The 20,127-nt window shown below is 39.9% G+C and overlaps 2 protein-coding genes across 4 annotated transcripts in view; one reads left to right on the forward strand and one right to left on the reverse strand.

Annotated features, from left to right (window-relative positions):
- lrrc17 (leucine rich repeat containing 17) overlaps nucleotides 1-16,492 on the forward strand; it is a 40,351-nt gene extending 23,859 nt beyond the window's left edge. For both annotated transcript variants that reach the window (XM_020599654.1, XM_020599655.1), the window contains exons 4-5: nucleotides 11,729-11,884; nucleotides 14,628-16,492. In XM_020599654.1, coding sequence (XP_020455310.1) covers nucleotides 11,729-11,884; nucleotides 14,628-15,070 — 599 coding nt within the window. In that variant the 3' untranslated portion in view covers nucleotides 15,071-16,492. The remainder of the gene's footprint in view (nucleotides 1-11,728; nucleotides 11,885-14,627) is intronic.
- Nucleotides 16,493-16,506: 14 nt separating this feature from the next.
- Nucleotides 16,507-20,127, reverse strand: part of LOC109959909 (ras-related protein Rab-19-like) — a 10,879-nt gene continuing 7,258 nt past the window's right edge. For both annotated transcript variants that reach the window (XM_020599657.1, XM_020599658.1), the window contains exons 2-4: nucleotides 17,861-18,044; nucleotides 17,546-17,649; nucleotides 16,507-17,460 (exon numbers count right to left, since the gene is read on the reverse strand). In XM_020599657.1, coding sequence (XP_020455313.1) covers nucleotides 17,272-17,460; nucleotides 17,546-17,649; nucleotides 17,861-18,044 — 477 coding nt within the window. In that variant the 3' untranslated portion in view covers nucleotides 16,507-17,271. The remainder of the gene's footprint in view (nucleotides 17,461-17,545; nucleotides 17,650-17,860; nucleotides 18,045-20,127) is intronic.

Genomic DNA, 20,127 nt, shown 5'->3' on the forward strand with positions numbered 1-20,127 from the left:
CTTTCCCTTCTCAACCTGATCTCAGCAGAACATCGATGATCATTTGGGGATCATTGATGTTCCGGAAATTTCCCAAGTTTTTATTCTGACCCACTTTAAATATTATACACCCTATAGCTACAGAAAACAGTTATTCAACAGTTGCAATGTCACTGTTGGTACAAGCCTTAACAGCCATGAAAGATGTTGCCTTCACACCTGCAAAGTAGATCGGGTAGCTAATGAAACTTGGATTGATGGAAAACCTGCAATGCAAAAAAGGAGTGACAGAAAAAGAAAATGGACTTGTTGGCTGTTTTTGTGTGTATGCATTGTTTAAACATCTGGCCACTGGTCTGATGTGGCCCAGAGGGTTGTTTCACAAAAGCAGAATAAGAAATTCAGGATAACATGAAAACGTGAGGCTTGACCTAGTCGGCTAAGCGCATGCTGGCTTAATACATTTCACAAAGCAGAAACCAGGTTGAGTATGTGCAACTAGGTGAAGCCATATGTAAGCAGTTCAGATGAATGCACATTCATAGCTTTTTTCAACAGGCCATAAGGTTAGTTATACATTCATTGTTGCTGACATAGAAGCTGCATTCCATTTGGCCATGCCAGTAGGTTGCTTGTTAAGTAGTGTAGTTAAAATTAATGGACACTACGCCCAACTGGCATGAACAGCAATGTGCTAGTCAGTTTTCCAAGCACACCCATTAAGATGCCTGCAGATTACTTTTGACTCACTGATCATGCCAACTTATGGAAGCATATGGGAAATTCAAGTACATAATCTGAAAAAACGTAAACAAGGCTGTTGTAATAAAACAGTGTGAACAAACGTGGCAGGCAGTAGCGGACCGACTGAATGCGTTAATTCAACTAAAAATATACATTTACTAACCACTGCTATAATTGAAACCATGTTTCTTAGGGAATATACTATCAAGATTAACTAGGCCGCAACCATTAATTCACAATCTAAATGCACAAATATGGTTCATTCTGCAAATGGTGGAATCTGCATGATAGACATTTGGTGCAATTTAGCCTGTTCCATCTTATATACTTAAAACTTCTTCTCACCTAGCTTCTAAAACTGCTAAATCCACAACAAATAGAGCTTAATGTGGGACAATTTTGGGTGACTGATATTTCTTTGATATTAATAATAATAAGCAATTTTTTATTTCAGTGTTCTAATTTAATACAGTCTATGTAATATTATTTTATAATAATGTGAATGAGACTGACTTAATTCATGAAAAAAAGACCTTTTAACATGAAAAGTAGGCTTATATGGCTCCACTTCCATGTAGGCTTATGATCAAAGTGACAAGACCATTTCTTGAACTTGGCATTTTAAATTATTTGCTAAAATTAAAATTTAACATTAGATAAGGCTATGTGACAGCACTTCCATTGTTTCTGTGGCTAAAGGCTAAAGAAATACATCAAAGAGACAGAGACTAAAAGGGTAAATGACCTGTTCTCCAAAGAACTATTCAAGGTGTACTCCCAGCTACAGGGCAACAACACAGTCAGAGCAGAGCCACCAAAACCAGAAACTGAACAGTACTGGAAAAGCACATGGGAGGAAGAGAAAACACATGACACCAGTCCGCAGTGGCTGCAGGACCTGGGAGCAGACCACAGGAATCCCCCAGAACAGGAACCAGTCACCTTCACAGTAACAGACATCCAACAGCAAGTCATGATCATGAAAAGCTGGACAGCGCCCCGTCTGGACATGATGCACACCTACTAGTTAAAAAACCTAACAGTAGATGAATGCCTAGCACCAGATGAACCAGCTGCTAACAGCATGTTCCCACCCAAAGTAGTTAACACAAGGAAGGACAGTGACAAGGGAAGAGGACCATCCAACTACCGACTAATAACCTGCCTCTCCACAACATGGAAGGTCCTATCAGGCATCATAGCTGCCAAGCTACAGTACATGAGCACAGCTCAGAAGGGAATTGGGAACAATACCAGAAGCTCAAAACACCAGTTGCTGATAGAAAGTGCATTCACCAATGACTCAAGAGCCAGACAGACCAATCAGAGTTCAGGAAAGCCAATGGCTCAATGCTGCACACATAGATCTGGGAATGCCTGGCACTATACAAAGTTAACAGGACACAAAGGACCTTCATCAAGAACTCAGTTAGATTGTGGAAAGCAACCCTAGAAGGCAACTACAGGCCAATCACACAAGTGAACATCAAGTGTGGCATATACCAAGGTGATGCACTATCCCTGCTGCTGTTCTGCCTAGGTCTGAACTCCCTGGGTAAGGATACAAATTCAAGAATGGAGCTACCATCGGCTACCTCCTCTACATGGATGATATCAAACTGTAGCCCAGAACAAACAGAACACTGACTCACTGATCCACCTGACACAGACCTTCAGTTAGGACATCAAGATGTCATTCACAAGTGTGGCTGGATGATGGCAAGAAGAGGGAAGATGATAAGCCCTGATGGGTTAGAACTACCAGAGGGCCACATAGCAGACATACAGATAGCCTACAAGTATCCCACAATCACATGGGAACCATGATAAGGAGGCAAGAAAGACAGCAATGTCCAAGTACCATCAAAGGATAAGACAAATCCTGAAAAGTCAGTTCAATGGGAGGAACAAGATCTAGGCCATCAACACATACACTCTGCCAGTCATCAGATACCCTGATGGCATAGTGAGCTGGCCAAAGGAGGACATAGAGGCTGCCCATGTGAAGACCAGGAAACTCCTGAAGCAACAATGCATGAAGGTTTCCACCTGAAGTCCTACACCCAGAGACTATACACCAGCTGGAAACAGGGTGGATGTCAAGACCACTGGCCAGGATGAAACCCAGAGCATCCAGGAGTACATCAGCATGATGGCGCCCAGAGATGAGCTGCCAAGAGAATGTCTGAGACAGCAACAGACAGGGACCAAAGATCAACCAGAGGAAGTGACATGGCATGATAAGGCCCTGCATGGGACACTGACAGATTATGGCTTTGCACCTGTGTGTAACCTCATGTGACTCAACCAGGCACTAGTATGTTTGAAACTTTTCCCACACACAAGAATACAGCTTCTCCCCTGTGTGGATTCTCATGCTGGCTTAAGGTTGAGCTAGCAACAAATTTTCTTCCACAGGTGTTGTGGGAGTATGGCTTCTCATGTGATGAGGCAAGTGATCTCTACATGGTATTTGGTGTTCCAAAATGTAAACAAATATAGGCTAAAAACAGGCCCAAGGTGCAGCCCACAGTAACTCATTACTATGGCGACATTATAGCCTACTAGCTGTTTCTTGTAAAAGCATGATCTGTGCATATGACTAAACTTTTATCATTTAATGTGGCATTTTCCAAAATAAAATGCAATAAAGTTTATATTTAAGCTCATATTTGTTATATAGATAGCCCAATAGTCTACAGGATCTAGGATAATGGATCCAGATAATTAAATCAGGCAGTCTATAATGCCTCTTCCTTCTTAAACAACTACAAATACAGCATGTTACAAGATCCTGATCTATGGATCTCATAATTATGACAAAGCATTCAACATTAAACATTAGTAGTTAACTGTTAATAGTTTTTACATTCTCAACTGTTCACAGGTATACATACTTGTGCCACACTTAAACAAGACTGTAATATCCAAGTACGAGTCAGCACCAAGGTCAGCACTTCAGTTTATTGCAGTCAGATAGCATGGATCTGTGTTGTTAATAGATGACAGTTTATTCAAATAATGGCCCCTGAAATCCTTGCTGTGCTGAGTTTGTTTCAGTATGGTATCTTATCAGTATGTTTTTGCTTCTCCAGTTTGATAATTTAATGTGTAAATTACTTAACTGTACTGGTCTGTTTACTTTCTGTACCACTGTGCTCACTGTAATTTTACCTTCAAAATGGCACCTCAGTGATGTCACAGGTGATAAGAACCCATGACTGACGAAGACCCATACCAATACCAAATGATACATCGGTTCACAGCTCAGCTGTTCTCTGTTGATCAGAGGAAAGACAAACATAGATTATAAAGCTCCATGTTTTACAGATCTATCCTTTGTAGCCTTGTCTTGGGTTTCCAAACAATATCCAGCAGTCTGCACTGATAATTGATATCTTAATTGATGATAATTTTTTCAGACTTTGAATATCTCTTCAGCAGCAGCAGTTATTCACTTATTGACACACTGTCTAAAATACTGAACCGAAGACATTGTTGATTTGTTACAAGTGAAATATTTATCTGCCATAGGACGACATCACTGTCTCCATATATTCACAGACCTAACGCTGCTCGCAGTTTATTTTATTTCCGCCAGCTGTCCCACTGTGACGTTCCACTGCTCCAAATGGACTTAGCATTAAAGTTCAAGGTGTAGACATAGCAGCCTATTTCACCTTCTGCAAAAATGATAAATGCATGAAAAATGAATAATGCCTCCTGTGGAATGTATGGTTAAAAAAAAGAGAAAAAAGTTCATATTACAGGCTTTTTTTTTTTTACTTAAACTGATGTACTGCACATACACTTCTACTAAATCATGGACAAAGCTTAGCTCTATCTATATACACTACATAACTACTGGTGTGCATTTACTGCAATGTGTGATCCATAGTAATGCATGTATTTAACTAGTAATGTAACATTCACAGGATATTTTGGCAAATTATTCACTAAATCCTTGAAGAAAATCATTCAAATCTGGCACTTTGATATAAAGTAATCCACTGTGCCTACCTGCACCTGTCAGTGGATTATTAGCTTTCTGACAGACAGGGAACAGCAGGTGAGGCTGGGGAAAACCACATCCAGCACCCGGACAATAAGCACAGGTGCCCCCCAAGGATGTGTGCTCTCCCCTCTGCTGTTTTCACTCTACACCAACGACTGCATCACGAAGGACCCCTCTGTCAAGCTCCTAAAGTTTGCTGATGATACAACGGTCATTGGTCTCATCCGAGATGGCGACGAGGTAGCCACAACAACCTGGAGCTGAACATGCTCAAAACAGTGGAGATGACAGTGGACTTCAGGAAGAGCCCCCCCACAGGTCACTGTGCACTAAGACAACCAGGCACAGGGACAGTTTCTTCCCCCAGGTTGTGGCTCTGATGAACACTTAACTCATGATAGTATGATTGGACAATAACCCAATACCTGTACATATACCTCGTACAGATTATACAGACTTGTACAGGTTTCTAGTTTTAAGTACTTTGTTTTATCACTATTTATCTAATTTCAGTGAACATTCCTTTGCTGTCTGCATTGTTTACTGTCTGTTTATACTGCTTTTTCTGCTTTGTTTGCACTATTTGTTGATGTTAATACTGCTATTTTGTTATTTTACACAGCCTTATGCTGGTTTACTGTTTGCACATTGAGAGCCACTGTACCAGAGTCAAATTCCTCGTGTGTCCGTCACACCTGGCCAATAAAGCTGATTCTGATTCTGATAAAGCAGGCAGTATAGTTCAGACTAAATAAATAAATGAGGAAATCACTCACAAATGTGGCAGCTAATGGTTCAAGTTGAATTTACAGCAGAATTGTTATTAGATTAAACACCTGGACATTAAGAGGGACAGTTATTCACATATGCATTGGAGTCCAATAATGATTCCAGCAGAGTCAACATAAATCCAGTCTGCGCCCAGCTCAAAATGAATGACTTTTACTCTTCCTTATGTTTGCTCTTTTTCTTCTTTTCATTTTCTTCATTCAGCAGCTTGCTGTTGAATTATCTAACAGATGTTATTGTAAGAAAGAGCCTAACGCTTTATCTAAAATATCTGCTTCACAGGCTACCCCAGAGGCTCCTGATAAAATGTCAGATTTCTTGACAATACCTTTATCTGCAGGAAGCAATACTAAAATAACAGAGCAAGATAACATCTTTTTTACATCTTTGACTCAGCTTTGTTTGTTACTTTATTACCCAGGGGAGCCTACTGCAGGCCATTCTGATCACAGACACCACACTGCTGAGGCCTTGTAACACTGAACTTAACAGTCTTCAAACTCTCCAAACAATAATGATACATTTCCTGAGTATATTGGCTACATCTGTGTGCCTGCTTTATAGATATATATATGTGTGTGTGTGTGTGTGTGTGTGTGTGCAATTATACTTTCTCAGAGTCAGTGGTGATTTATTGCACCATGCCTTCATGATAACTGGTTCCAACATTTGTGGCATCTGTGTGCATAAAAACTTTAATATCTGCACTATAGGTGTCCATAAGGATTCTTCTGAGCACGTTATACAGTCTGTGCAAATTGTTAGGTTTACTCTCTTGACACCAGGGGAGAGAGAGTGAACGGAGTAAAAAAATAAGTGGATTCAGGTTGGCAGGGAGCGATTCCCCGGAAGGGCACAGACATAAAAATGTAATAAGCTGTCGGGGTCGACATGGACCAATGGGGAATCAGATCCGGGCCAGAGGAGTCTATGGATTTTGCTCGTCTCAGAGGACTGAAAGGCAGCTGAGGCAGAAGGAACAGCGCAGAGCCTGAGAGAAAGAGACAAAGGAAAAAAAAAGTCAGTCACAAGTTAGGAGATGATGGCCCGCTGTATCGTGTGCTGGAGGATCGGCTGTGGGGAGGACGGAAAGAGACCTGGTGCATCGTGGAGATTCCACCTGGGTGGAGTGGCAACTGCTGGAGGAAGATTGGTAGAGCGGTGGCATGGGTGCACCGTTAGTGTCTGGTGCCAGGATCCCTCGCTGAATAATCCACATGTGAGAGTGTAAGGGGGTAAATACGTAATGGGGAGAGATCAGTCTCACTTGTTCCAGTAGTTGTACCGAGTGTAGAAGCTGGCAAAAATCCTCTGTCCACTGCATACACTACCTAGAACAAACCGGCACAGGGGTGGCGTTCATCTGATAGTTTTATGGCGCAGCGCTAATCAGATGGGATTAGAAACAGCTGTGCCATACACCTGGGATGCCTCTGTTTGTCAAGAGAAAAGTGGGGAGAGAGGGAGCAGGGAGAAGAGAAGGAGGTGGCATGGAGCATACCTGACAGGACCCCCCCCTTACGGGCGCCTCATGGCAACCCACTGTGCAGACCTGGATGGGCCCGGTGAAACCATCTCCGGGTCCAGGATGAACGAGTGAGGTATCCAGGACGACTCCTCAGGACCATAGCCCTCCCAATCCACTAAGTACTGGAACCCCCTGCCACGGGGGTGCACATCCAGGATCCACCATACAGCAGAGGCTGGGCCACCCTCAACCTCAATGGGCGGAGGAGGGAGGGCAGACGGGGACACAGCAGGCTGGAATGCACTGGCTGTAGTTGGGAGACATGACAGACTGGGTGTATTCTGAGCGACTGGGGAAGGTGGAGACAGATGGCCATAGGGTATGTCACTTCAGTAATAGGGAACGGACCCAGGTACCGCAGAGCCATCTTGCGGGAGACGCCCTTCAGGGGTATGTGCGCCAAGGACAGCCAGACCCGTTGTCCAATTTCGTACTTGGGTGCCACCCAACGCCATTGGTCTGCTAGGCGCTGGTTTTGCTCAGACGTGCAGAGAAGGGCTGTCCTTGTCTCCGCCCAGATCAGTCTGCAACAGCGGATGTGTGCCTGAATCGAGTGAACTCCAGTTTTGTTGTCCAAGAGTAGGCTGAGTCGGCTGACAACCGAGGGAGTCCTTGAATGGGGACAAGCCGGAGCCCATACTGGTGATGGAGTTGTGTGCATACTCTATCCAGGGCAAGTAAGAACTCCAGGCACAGGGTTCATGACTGGTGACACAGCACAAGGTGTTTTCTAGTTCCTGGTTTAATCTTTCCACTTGTCCATTAGTTTGGGAATGGTATCCGGATGAGAGACAGGGTCGAACTCCAATGGCCTTGGGAGATGAACTGGGGTCCACGGTCAGACACTATGTTGGAGGGAAGCCCATGTAGTCAGAAGATGTGTTGGACCAATACATCAGCCGTTTCCATTGCTGAGGGAAGGTGTGGCAGGGTGACAAAATGTGCTACTGTGGAGAAGCGATCGATGATTGACAGGATCGCTCGATGGTGGGAGTCTGGTGACGAAATCCAGGGCTATGTCACACCATGGTCGGCTAGGAACCAGCAGGGGGTGAAGGAGACCGGCTGGTGGCTGATGTGATGCTTTGGACCGGGTACCGATGGCACAGGCTCGTATATACTCAAGTGTGTCCTTCTCCAGCGTTGGCCACCAGAAATGTCGCTTTAATAGGGAGGTGGTATGGTGGATACCTGGGTGACAACTGAGCCTGGAATCGTGTGCCCACTGAGGTACAGAGATGCGTGCAGTGTTAGGGACGAACAGGCGGTTGTGAATAAGACCTGAAATATACAGGTGTTCTGTACATGACTGTGATGAATGTAAATTTTAAAAACTATTTGAAGACCAAGCCATGAACGTTCACGTCTTGTATTGCTATTGGTCACACTTACATATTCAGGAACACGTTACATATTCAGGAAGGAGAATGATTATAATGCAGCTTTAAAGTCTTGAGCATTATAAAACAGCACTAAATGTACTATAAAAAGGTAGCTTATGAATATTCATAGGCTATAATTCTCTTAATAGTATTTAGCACCTTTTCTACTGGCAAATCCTTCAATATTTGAATGGTTTCTGTAGCTGAAAGTTCTGAACAAATGTATTTGTGCCTTTATTATGCACACAAGTTAATTAGCTTAAGAAGTGGAGGGCTCATAAGTAATGCTCAAAAGGTGAAAGGTAAATAGAATATTGACAAAACAGGAAGCAGAAAAAAAAATCAAAATATTGATAAAATAAATTGTTTAATCATTGGTCGAGTTACGTGACCACACGCTGCCACTGGGATTTGTGCATTCAGTTTCAAACTAATACAGCACCCTGTTGTGTTAGTACACTGTTGTATTATGCCATGACATTAAACAAACTGAAGGAACCGTGGCATTTTTTAATTACCCAGACGTTTTCCTTCCAGCGTATTATTTGACTGCAAATCAGGGAGCGACGGAGCAAGAGAGCGAGAGACGCGGCAACGAGCAAACGTGACATCTGCATTAAGTAATATATATATATGCAGCACTTTGTTGTGTTATTCCACTGTTGTATTCCACTGTTGTATTATGTCAAGATTAAACAAAATGAAGGAACAGTTACGATTTACAAATATGCCGACATTTTGTTTCAGTGGACCTTCTGTATTGACTGTAAGTCTATGAGCAGTAAGACCGTACTGTCTGGAATGTGCAATCTATGCAAATACCATCCATCCCACGCTATAATAACACAGCTGGATTTGTGACAATTTTCTCTATGATTGTCAACTATTATATGTGTATAACGCTTAAGAATGGCATAATAGGAGCACAGAGGGGGCAATGAGGAAGAGGAAAAGCATAGAGAGACCTGCTAGACCGGGGAGTCACGTGACGCATAGGCTGCCAATGGCATTGTATTGTATTGGCCCATTCATTGTCTATAGACAAATAGATAAAATATAAATGTCAATTATAAAGAAACCATAAAAGATATCAAGGTGATTTTTGCACCATTGGTAGCTGAACGTCTCACGAGTTGAACAGAGTTGAAATGGCGTTTCTAGCCCCAGGTATGCTGGAGATATTAAGCTTCCAACTTTGCCCCATTCCAATGGGACAATTTTTGCAAAAAAAGCTGAATTACTTAAAAAGTATAAAAGTTATAAAAAAGTTGTATACAAGCAGTCATGTCCTTAAAGAGCTAAACAGTTTGATACCTCAATGGCCCTTCTAGGTGAAAGTATGCTTAAGGAGTTAGGTGCCAAAGAACAGCGGTGGAACCCAGAATGATAATAAAGAAGAAGATAAGAGTGTGGATGTTCACATCCACACTAACTAGAGAAATGCATTTCCTGTCAAAGATGCATGTGGATGCTGTGTGCTGAAGGATCACCCTGAAAATGCTGAACATTTTGACATGTGAAAGGCATATTTACCTGAAAGTATGCTAAAGTACAATTTTCCCATTAATTTCAATGGGGGAAAATTTCAAAATAAAGCTAAATATTATAAAAGTATGAAGTTTAGTAAACCTCTGAATAGAAGCATGAATGTCCTCGAAGAGCTCAACATTTTGATAGCTGAAATTATGCTGAAGTAGAATTTTCTCGTGTGTTTGAATGGGGCAAGACTTTCAAAATAAAGCTAAATATTTCAAAGGTGTGAAGTTTAGAAAAATCCTGAAGAGAAACATGAATGTCCTTGAGGAGCTGAACATTTTGATAACTGAAAGTATGTTGAAGTAGAATTTTCCCATTCATTTGTAAGTGGCAAGATTTCAAAGGTATGAGATTTAGAAAAATTCTGAAGAGAAGCATCAATGTCCTTGAAGAGCTGAACATTTTGATACCTGAAAGTATGCTTATGTAAAATTTCCACATTCATTTAAATGGGGCAAAACTTTCAAAATAAAGCTAAATATTTCAAAACGTATGAAGTTTAGAAAATTGTGAAGAGAAGCATGAATGTCCTTGAGGAGCTGAACATGATACCTGAAATACCTGAAAGTATGCTTAAGTAAAATTTCCCCATTCATTTAAATGGGGCAAAACTTTCAAAATAAAGCTAAATATTTCAAAATGTATGAAGTTTAGAAAATTGTGAAGAGAAGCATGAATGTCCTTGAGGAGCTGAACATGATACCTGAAATAGCTGAAAGTATGCTAAAGTAGAATTTTCCCATTCATTTGAATGGGGCAAGCTAAATATTTCAAAAACTTTCAAAATAAAGCTAAATATTTCAAAAGTATGAAGTTTAAAAAAAATCTGAAGAGAAGCATAAATATCCTTGAAGAGCTGAACATTTTGATAGGTGAAAGTATGCTGAAGTTGAATTTCCCCATCCAATTGAATGGGGCAAGATTATTAGAATAAATGCTGAATATTTTCAAAAGTATGAAAGTTGTAGAAATAATGTTTTGAACATTTTGATACCTAAATGGCTTTTTTACCTGAAAATATGTTGAACTTATTAAGAAGTGAAAATATTCCCACTGGTCCCCAGAAAGTAGGTAAAACAAGTAGGGTTGTGTGTGTGGGTGTGTGGGTGTGTAGGTGTTTGTGTGTCTGTGTCTGTATGAATATGACAAAGAAAGAGTAGTCCTACACCCTGAGGGCTAATAGGGTGTGGCTATTGAAATGAGGCATACAATATAAACAGTAATTATGCAAAAACTGTAAAAGATATCAAAAAGCTGTGTAGCTGAAGAGTTGCTGAATAGATAACAGTTGAAATGGTGTTTTTAGCTGAAGGTATGCTGAAGTTATTAAGACGTGAAAATTTTTCCCATTCATTTGAATGGGGCAAAATTTGCTGAAAAACGCTAAATATATGAAAAAGTATAAATGTTACAAACAAGAAAAATACAAGCACACGCCCTTAGAATGTCACAGCAGCCATATTCATATGTGTTGGTACTGTGGAGGTGGTTTAAATTTCTGTGGTAACTCTTAGAAACAGTGGTGATAATATTTGAGAGAAATGTTTATAAAATTCGGCAGGGAATCCACCAGGTTCAGGTGATTATTATTTCCATCCTCTCTATTTGAAATCTTATCTTCTAGTACTAAATCTAACTTTTTACATTTTTACAGGACAATAAACTGTATCTCTCTCACCTCCTCTCAGCACTCTCCTGCCAGCTCCTTTCTGAGTTTTAGAGCTTATGTTTGTCTGTCTCTCTCTGTCTCTGCAGGTTTGGATCACATCCCTTCCAACCTGCCATCTGACATAGTGAGGATGGATCTGTCCAGTAACAGCATCAAACATCTCAGGCCCAAACAGTTCCTGCTGTCCAAAGACCTTAAGCTACTCAACCTTAGCAGCAACAGCCTGCACCAATTAGACACAGGTAACAGAACAGCTCTACCCTCAATAACCAAACACACAACCCAACACAAAATAACAAATAAACTACCAGTATTGAGCAGTCACAAACACACATTTCTTTGTTTTAAAATCGGGAAACATTGGGTTAACCTGGCTACATACAAGCTTTCCATTGTGAATTATTTGATACAAATCTTGTTCACAGTCACCCACACAGTGCCTAAGAAATGAAAATGAAGATGAATCTACAGCCACAGACAAACATCAGCAAAATAACTTTCTGAGCATGCACACACCAAAATGTAGTAACATTTACACATGTAATGAGAGGAAACATGTGCCACTGAAATGTGTGAAAGCAGAGTAAGGGCTCTCTGCTAATTATTTATACCACTAAGAAAGTAATCATAAGTACAACTTTTAAAACTGAAGATCTTGCTAAAAAACTTAAAATGACAACAGCTATTACACCACCACACCGAGGAAATAGTCATATATATATAAATATAATTTATTAGTAAAAAGTCCTTTATAACCACCTCCTCAAACCCACTGAGACTAACTGCATTATTATTTTACCCACTGACATGATGCAAAGGTACAATTAAGATCTAACAAACTTAACAACATGAAGAATAATCTGATGTATGACTCTCAAATATAAACAAATATCAAAAAAGGGAAAAATCATCTGGCCTTATAATTGAGTTCACCCTAGATATTATCAGCAGCTTTGTACGCTGCCCCTGACAAGTATTAGTGAATGGATGAGAAAACAATGACAAATTGCTGCCTTAAATACGGCATTTTTCTGGTGCTTTATAATTGATATTGGTCAATAGTTTTATTTTATATCTTGCATGTAGGATGATATTTGCATTTACTGTTGGGCTGTGTTGTTGTTGTGTGGCAGCAATGTCCCCAGCTGGGAGTAAATATAGAGCACAGGCAAAGCTAGCTAAAGAAAGCACTCTGTATGCCTCAGTTTTACAGAAAATGGTTTCATTCTTAATGTATGGTTTATTATTTTACAGAACTAAAGTTTAATTTTCCTTTTACATGCATTTCAAATGTGCCTCCTTTCTCTGAGTTTGTGACCCAGCCTGGCCACCCAACCCAAATTTTTCTAGATCTGCCCCTGTGTAGGACTCCACCGATTTAAATGCTGGTGTAGCGTGGAGTTGATTCCCGGCAGAGCTGAGTGTCATTTGGCTTATCAATAAAATGTTTGAAATGAGGTTGCATTTGCCATCTAGCCTATTGAACACACACTATTCAACAGCTTTTAAGCTATGGGCTATTTAGACTTGTTTTAGGATAGAATATGATTCATAGCACAAAATGTCAGGCTAAGTATATAGCTATAGCCTACTGCAATCAGACGTGTCAAATAAGACACATGGTCTTCAATACGAGTGTGTCAGCTTGAAACCATACAACCATTGTTGGGTAAAATTATTAACTAAGTCATACTTTAAGGTTGATTCTAACATTTGATGAATTAAGAACATAATTAGTAGAAGATTAACATTATGCTTGTTGATTAGTCAACCTGTGTGTTTACTTTGCGTATGGTAATTCTATCATAGTTAAGATTTAGTTTAGAGCACACATAAGTTTGCTTACTTATATGTTACAATTATGTTTACATAGTTGAGTATATCATTCTATGTGTTCACTGAATTCTTGGCTAGTACTTATTGTGTTAGCCAACTGGGGCACTGTTTAACATCAAAGGGACTGGTTCACCAAAACACTGACTCTCATCAGATTTACAGCTTCAGCAAAGAGGGTCCACAGTTAAGTTATTATTACCACCTGGCTGAAGAGGCCAGGGAATTTGGGGTCACTGGGACACCAAGGGTAATAAACAAGAGATTAGATCTAAAAGCCAACAAGAGGAAGACAACTTCAAAGGCAGGGCAATATACAGACACACAGGCAAGACAGTTTAATTAGCCAAACAGGAAACCATGTCACATATAGTGTAACAAAGACAGAAGTGAGTGTGTAGGAATTCAGACAGTAGAATTTCCTCCATCTTTAGGAAGCTGCTTTTCCCATTGGAGCAGAAAAGATGCAGGAGGAGGACGGATGGATAGATGGACCAATAGAACAGCATGAGAGGACCGGACCAGCCTACAAGGGCACATTTGAAATTGTATAAAATTAACTGAATGGAGGAGGACAGGGTTCCTTCTCATCCTGAAGACGGGTTGAACGGTTTTGCTGTTGAGGTCGGGGCTTCAGATAGAGATGGAACCCAGAGCTCTGTAAATTGCTTTATTCGATGGTCTGTTTAGTTATGATAATAAATGTTTGAAAATTGATATTCGATTCCAATTATTCTTCATGAAGAACACGCTGCACCATGTAGTGTAGTCAAACAGGAATGTGCAGATCAAATCCCAAACAATCCATGTACCAATAAATGATACGTCTCGATTGCACCACTAAGTACCCTGCTCGAGCACAATAAAACAACCAAGACAATGGGTCAAAGAGGAAAAAAATCTCTGTACAACTATGAGAAACTGCATTTTGGTGGAAATTCTGTGTCGTCCTTACAACTACCAACCCCTGTCATACTGCATAGTCATTTGAGTCTGTTGATAATAAAAATATTAATTATAGTGTTTTAAATTATCTATAATTAAAGTAAAACAAACAAGCAAAAAATCACATGCTGACAGACATAAAAGATTAAAAAAAGGTAGTAGTATGAGGTGCCAACTAATTTTCTTATTCTTTTGTTCCAATCCCAGCTGCATTTGCAGGCCTGCTGTATCTCCGTGAGCTCGACCTGTCCAACAACAGCCTCCATTACTTCCAGTATGGTGTACTGGAGGACCTCTACTACCTTCGAAAGCTCTCGCTAGGCAACAACCCCTGGATCTGCGACTACAACATCCATTACCTGATCTACTGGCTCAAGCACCATCCTGGGGTTTTCTACACTGGACTGATCTGCTCTGAGCCGCAGGAGTTCAGGGGCTGGCGCGTCGAGGATTATGTCAAGACATACAATGGGGAATGTCCCAAGGATCAACAAACAGGAGGGATGGACACAGGACAGGGAGGACAAGGAGGGTCAGACAATGACACACAGGAGGTGATGGGGGAAACAACTGAGGGGCAGGATGACCGTCTGCCTCGACCCCTGCAAGAGAGGCAGCCTAAGACATTTGAGATCATCAGGCTGACTTAAAGTGGATGTGGATCCACATGGGTTAATAAAAATAAACTCAGTGATTTGATATTTAAGTTCAAATGAGATGAGCATAATGATCATTTTGGGATAAAATTTATTAGCTTAAGTTTTTTTTTTGAGTAATCATGACTTTTCATCTGGTGTGAATAAAAACAAAACTCATCTTGGAGCATTAACATTGTTTACTGGTAGCAATGTAATATTGCTAAGTTTACCTTTCACAGTCATTCTTGGTCTTTTTTATTAATGTATAATATTGTCTACCTTTTTTTGGAAATAAAATAGGGTTTATTTTTTCTGGAAATTTGTTTTACTAAGTGACAGACATGGAAAGCAATAACTTAAAACACCAAGCAGGCTATGAAAGTAGACAGATGTATTGCATCATGAAGTGACTCACTGGTTTAATGAAGGGTCGAAAGTTCCAGCTATACTATATATCTGCCAAGTGCATCATGACTGATAGTTATGAATAAAACATGCCAAATCATAAAAAATGACCTGAAATTAGGTCTCATCACAACTGTAATAATGATGGAATCTGAGTCTGTTCTTGCCAAGGCTCTTTTGTTTCATTTGGCATCTGAATGGTTGGTTACAGGAGATTTAGATGCACCCAGGCATAGCCTCATTTTGACTGAAGGCTACACCTGGATTGTTCCACTCATTATTGTATGAATAAAAACTGAGGCAGATTAGTTGCATCAGTGACAGAAAGTAACAAGACCAGCTACATGGCTTCCAGATTGGTGTGTTAATAAGGCCTGCTAACTTGGCATTAGTCCCCCAAAAAGGTCTGAGCCTGATAAGCTCAGTCACTTCAGTGTGGCTGTTTATTTACAGTAAGTGATCTTGGCATAGCTCAGCCTTAAGGGTGATTTGACATCTTTGTGTTTACTGGGTTGCATGTAAAATAATTCATTAGTGTAGTCACAGATGTTTTAAATTAAATTGATCTTTATTCTCTAAGGCAACAAACATCCATCTTGCAGTGGATTATGTGTAAAAGCACAGTGCCATCTAGTGGCTCTCTGGATGATCATTGATTAGCAACAGTCCAATCTCAAGTCACTCTCATACCAATGGGTAACAATTAAAAACAAAAGCTGCATAATGAATAGATTTATTAGTCTGGATATGATGTGAGTTATATACTTTGGCCTTAATAGTCACATGATCTCAATTTAGTTGGCAGCAATGGGGGATTTTTGCACTGCCTGCGCTCTCAACTACCACCATCAATACAACAAATGAGTAAAAATCTTTGTGAAACAAATCCTTCCAGTTGAGCTCAAGAGACTTATAGAAACGTGTAGCACAAATGCACTGAAGACCTAGTGTTTTCTTAAATTTTTAGCAAAAACCTCTGCTGAATCTTTGTTTCACACTGAAGCTTCATCCTTTCTCATGTAAACTGAGCAGAAAAAAAAACATTCAAAGCCTTTTAAAGACATTTATGACAATGTAGGACACTATGTCTACAACTGTCACCAGAGAAAGTCAAACAACAATGTATAATTCACAGTTTTTTGGCTGTAGCAGGTTGTCCAGGGCTTTTTCTACCAAAGGATTACAGCTCATCATCAAGGCACTACAAGAGGTCACTTGGGTGAAATACTCTGAGTCTACCGTACTATAATATACATGTATAAACACACACCGGTTATGGAACCGTTTTGTTGGTTAAGGCTAGCAGCTTGAGAACGCTTGATGGTAACCAGCATAACATTTTAATTTTTTATTTTGGAATTTGATTATGTGGTTAGTGCATATTTTCAAAATACATGTGTCCTGCAGCATTTTTGTTTGGATAATATCAGATAACTGGAGGAGAACAAACAGTCCAGATGTAGTTGATATAAATTAGGTTTTCCCACAACATTGATCATACCCATCACCACTCACATGGTAAACATGCCTGGTTTGACTTTCTCATCACACTTCACCAGCTGAACAGTTCTCTTCTTGTCAAGTCACAGCAAAGTACACACTACAACACTTTTCAATAATTGCACAAATGTCCTTAATGCACAGATTCTCAGTTCTTGAGGCCTTGCCAGCACATAATCGACATCCATGCACTTTTGTTGTTTCTTCTGCCATTCCTCTTCTGAAATAATAATTAAATGTGTCCTTAAACCTCTTCCTCATCCGCAGTCAACTCTTAATTTCTAACCCCCTTTATTGTCCCATGTATATCAGCAACATGACTTCTTCTCTGGTGGTGTGTAGCTAGGTATGATACCGTTAACCGGCTGAGAGTTGGAATGGAGAAGAACTCGAGGTGTGTTGTTGCTCTCAAAGTCCCACTGCTGGACGTGAAGACCGTTACGAGACATCAACTCCCTGGCCATTATCATGAAGGCTTCTTCCACATTCTGACTCTCCTAGACACACAGGAGGATACAAAACAATTTTAACTAACTTAAAAAGTTCTCCTTTGTGTTTTATATGCAAAACTACACTCATTACCTTTGCAGATGTTTCTAGAGCAGCCAGTATGCCTTTATCATTTGCCAGATCACAGGCTTGCTCAAACTGAACTTGCCGTTCCTGTTCCAGGTCACATTTATTACCTAGGTGGAGACAATTAGGGAGTTGAGATCACCTTAAACACCCAAAGTCTGCTTCACAAAAGTTTTGTTATTTTTATTGTCAGTGCATGCAATTAAACTGCAAAGGCCAACAATTGAAATTGATGTTGCAAGCATAGCAAAGCTATAAAGTGTAATACTGACTCATATACTGTATTCAGGCTCACATGCTGACAGTCACAGCTACACTCACCTATGAGGACCAGTACTACATTGGCTGCTCCATACAGCTCCACCTCATTTATCCAACTAGCCACTGAGTCAAAGGTTGATCTTCGTGTGATATCATAGGTGATCATGGCACCATGAGCGCTGCGGTAATAGCTTTGGGTGATTGTACGAAACCTCTCCTGACCCGCCGTGTCCCACACCTGCATCTGGTTTTACACACACACACACACACACACACACACACACGCACAAATGTGTACACTGGGGAAATAGTGTTTCAGATTCCCTGGTGTCCCTCAACAGAAACTCCCAAAGCATCTGACACACTGTGTTAGTATAGTAACAGCTGCCACAGCAACCAGACTTACCAGTTCAGTTTTTTGTTTTCAGTGCCAGTTTGGTAGTTTGAACCATGTTCAAAAGCACATCATGAGACATATTTATATTTTATTAATGAAATAAAACCTATACACCTTTGGGATAAATCTGACCATATTTTATATAACATGCCTGTAAAAAAGGACACAAACAATGCTTTTCCCTACTCGATGACTTCCTGTTGATGTAAAAAAAAAAGCAGTGAATCCTTATAAAGCAAAAAATCTCCTTCTGTTTTCCAAATACATTTCTGCTTTCTACTTTGGTTCATGAAACACAGACAAAAGAAAATTCAAGGTGCATACAGAATGTGGATCACCAAAAATACTAAGATATGCAAAAGTGATATGTACTCAATATTAGGTGGCTCAGTTATATATAGACTCAGGCTTGAGACAGAAGTTGGGAGGCTGAGTTAAAACATGGAAATATGCTCTCATTGTTTGGCCTCATTTTAGCCCTTTACTTGTTTCGATTCCCAAGTAATTTAATTTAATGTGTTACTTTTACAACCTCATGGTGACTTTATATTCTAATTAATCACAGAAATGATTTGATAATTGAGAAATATTTTATATTCCCATTTAATCTGACATCCTACCTGTAAATAATGTCAGTGATACTTTGAAATGAAAAGGAATAAGTCTAAAGAAGTCATTTCTTTACATAAATCAGGGATGTAACTTTTGACATTATAGCTGTTAATACTTAAGGATTTATGATGCAGGTAATGTGAATACAGTATTTCTGGATTAATGTTCAGGATAATGAAATGTTTGTTAAAAAGAGAACATACAAACAGACAAACCTACAGAAATGCATAAAAACTTGTAGCATCAATACCTAAAGATAATCGAGTGTTTCTAGCGATGATAGGATATGTGTAAGCTGCCATTTAAGTGAATGAACAATAATAATAATAAAAACTATCTAAGGCTTTCAGACCAGAAGTACATGTTTTGAGTGTTGATGCATGTGGAACCAATCGCGAATTTAGTTCCTTTTTCAGCACAGAGGAGTCATTCCACATTTATTTTTGTCTGAAAAAACATTCACACAGAAAAACCTGAAGGACAGGTTCTTCATGTACACACCTGGTCTGACTTGTTTTGGACTGAGGACACCTCACTGTAGTGTCATTTACTTCTAAACTTAGAAATGTCCTTTACACATCAATGACCTGTTGTGCTTTGCTCTTTTATACACAGGCTATGATTTATTTTTCTGTTTTTTAAACTGAATGTTTACCAAAGTGCGTACAACAATTCTGTGCATCCTGTCATTGTCAAAGCCAGCTGACACCTTAACACCCATGATCTAAGGACATTAAGCAGAAGCATCATCATGGTGTCTGCAGGTGTTTTTAAGACGTCTTTTTTGCCATATTGAATGCCATTTATTTACCCTCAGTTTTCACCTCTCCTCATTGCACAGTCCACTATAGAAACAACCCCAGGTTTACTATGTAGCATCTTCTTACAGCCTTCACTTGCACATTTTTATAATCAACCTTACTGCTTTACCAATGAAGGCATTTTGTGAAAAAACTGAATGCAGCTTCTAAAAAAATTTAAAGACCTGAAGCAGTAGTAGCAGTAATTTGCAGTTATCCCTTGTAATGCCAAATCTTTACTTTAGGTCCAATTTTGACAGTAGTTTTTCAGTCTCTGAATACTGAAACACTTGTTAAAGCTTTTTACATCTACTCTGTTCAGTGAATGCAACATTTACTGTATTTTGAAAATGATATTCTGAGTCTACTTCTCACCGTGGGTGCTTACACAGGAAGGGCTTCTTCTTCTTTGATATTTTTATCACCATCTCAACATGCACATGCCCTAAAAGTCTTCACATACTCATTTGTCATTCAGCATCCATGCTTTTATGACCACAGGTCCACTGCACACACAA

The sequence above is a fragment of the Monopterus albus genome, unplaced genomic scaffold (genome assembly GCF_001952655.1).
Source record: "Monopterus albus unplaced genomic scaffold, M_albus_1.0 scaffold41.1, whole genome shotgun sequence".
In the NCBI taxonomy this organism is placed as follows: domain Eukaryota; kingdom Metazoa; phylum Chordata; class Actinopteri; order Synbranchiformes; family Synbranchidae; genus Monopterus; species Monopterus albus.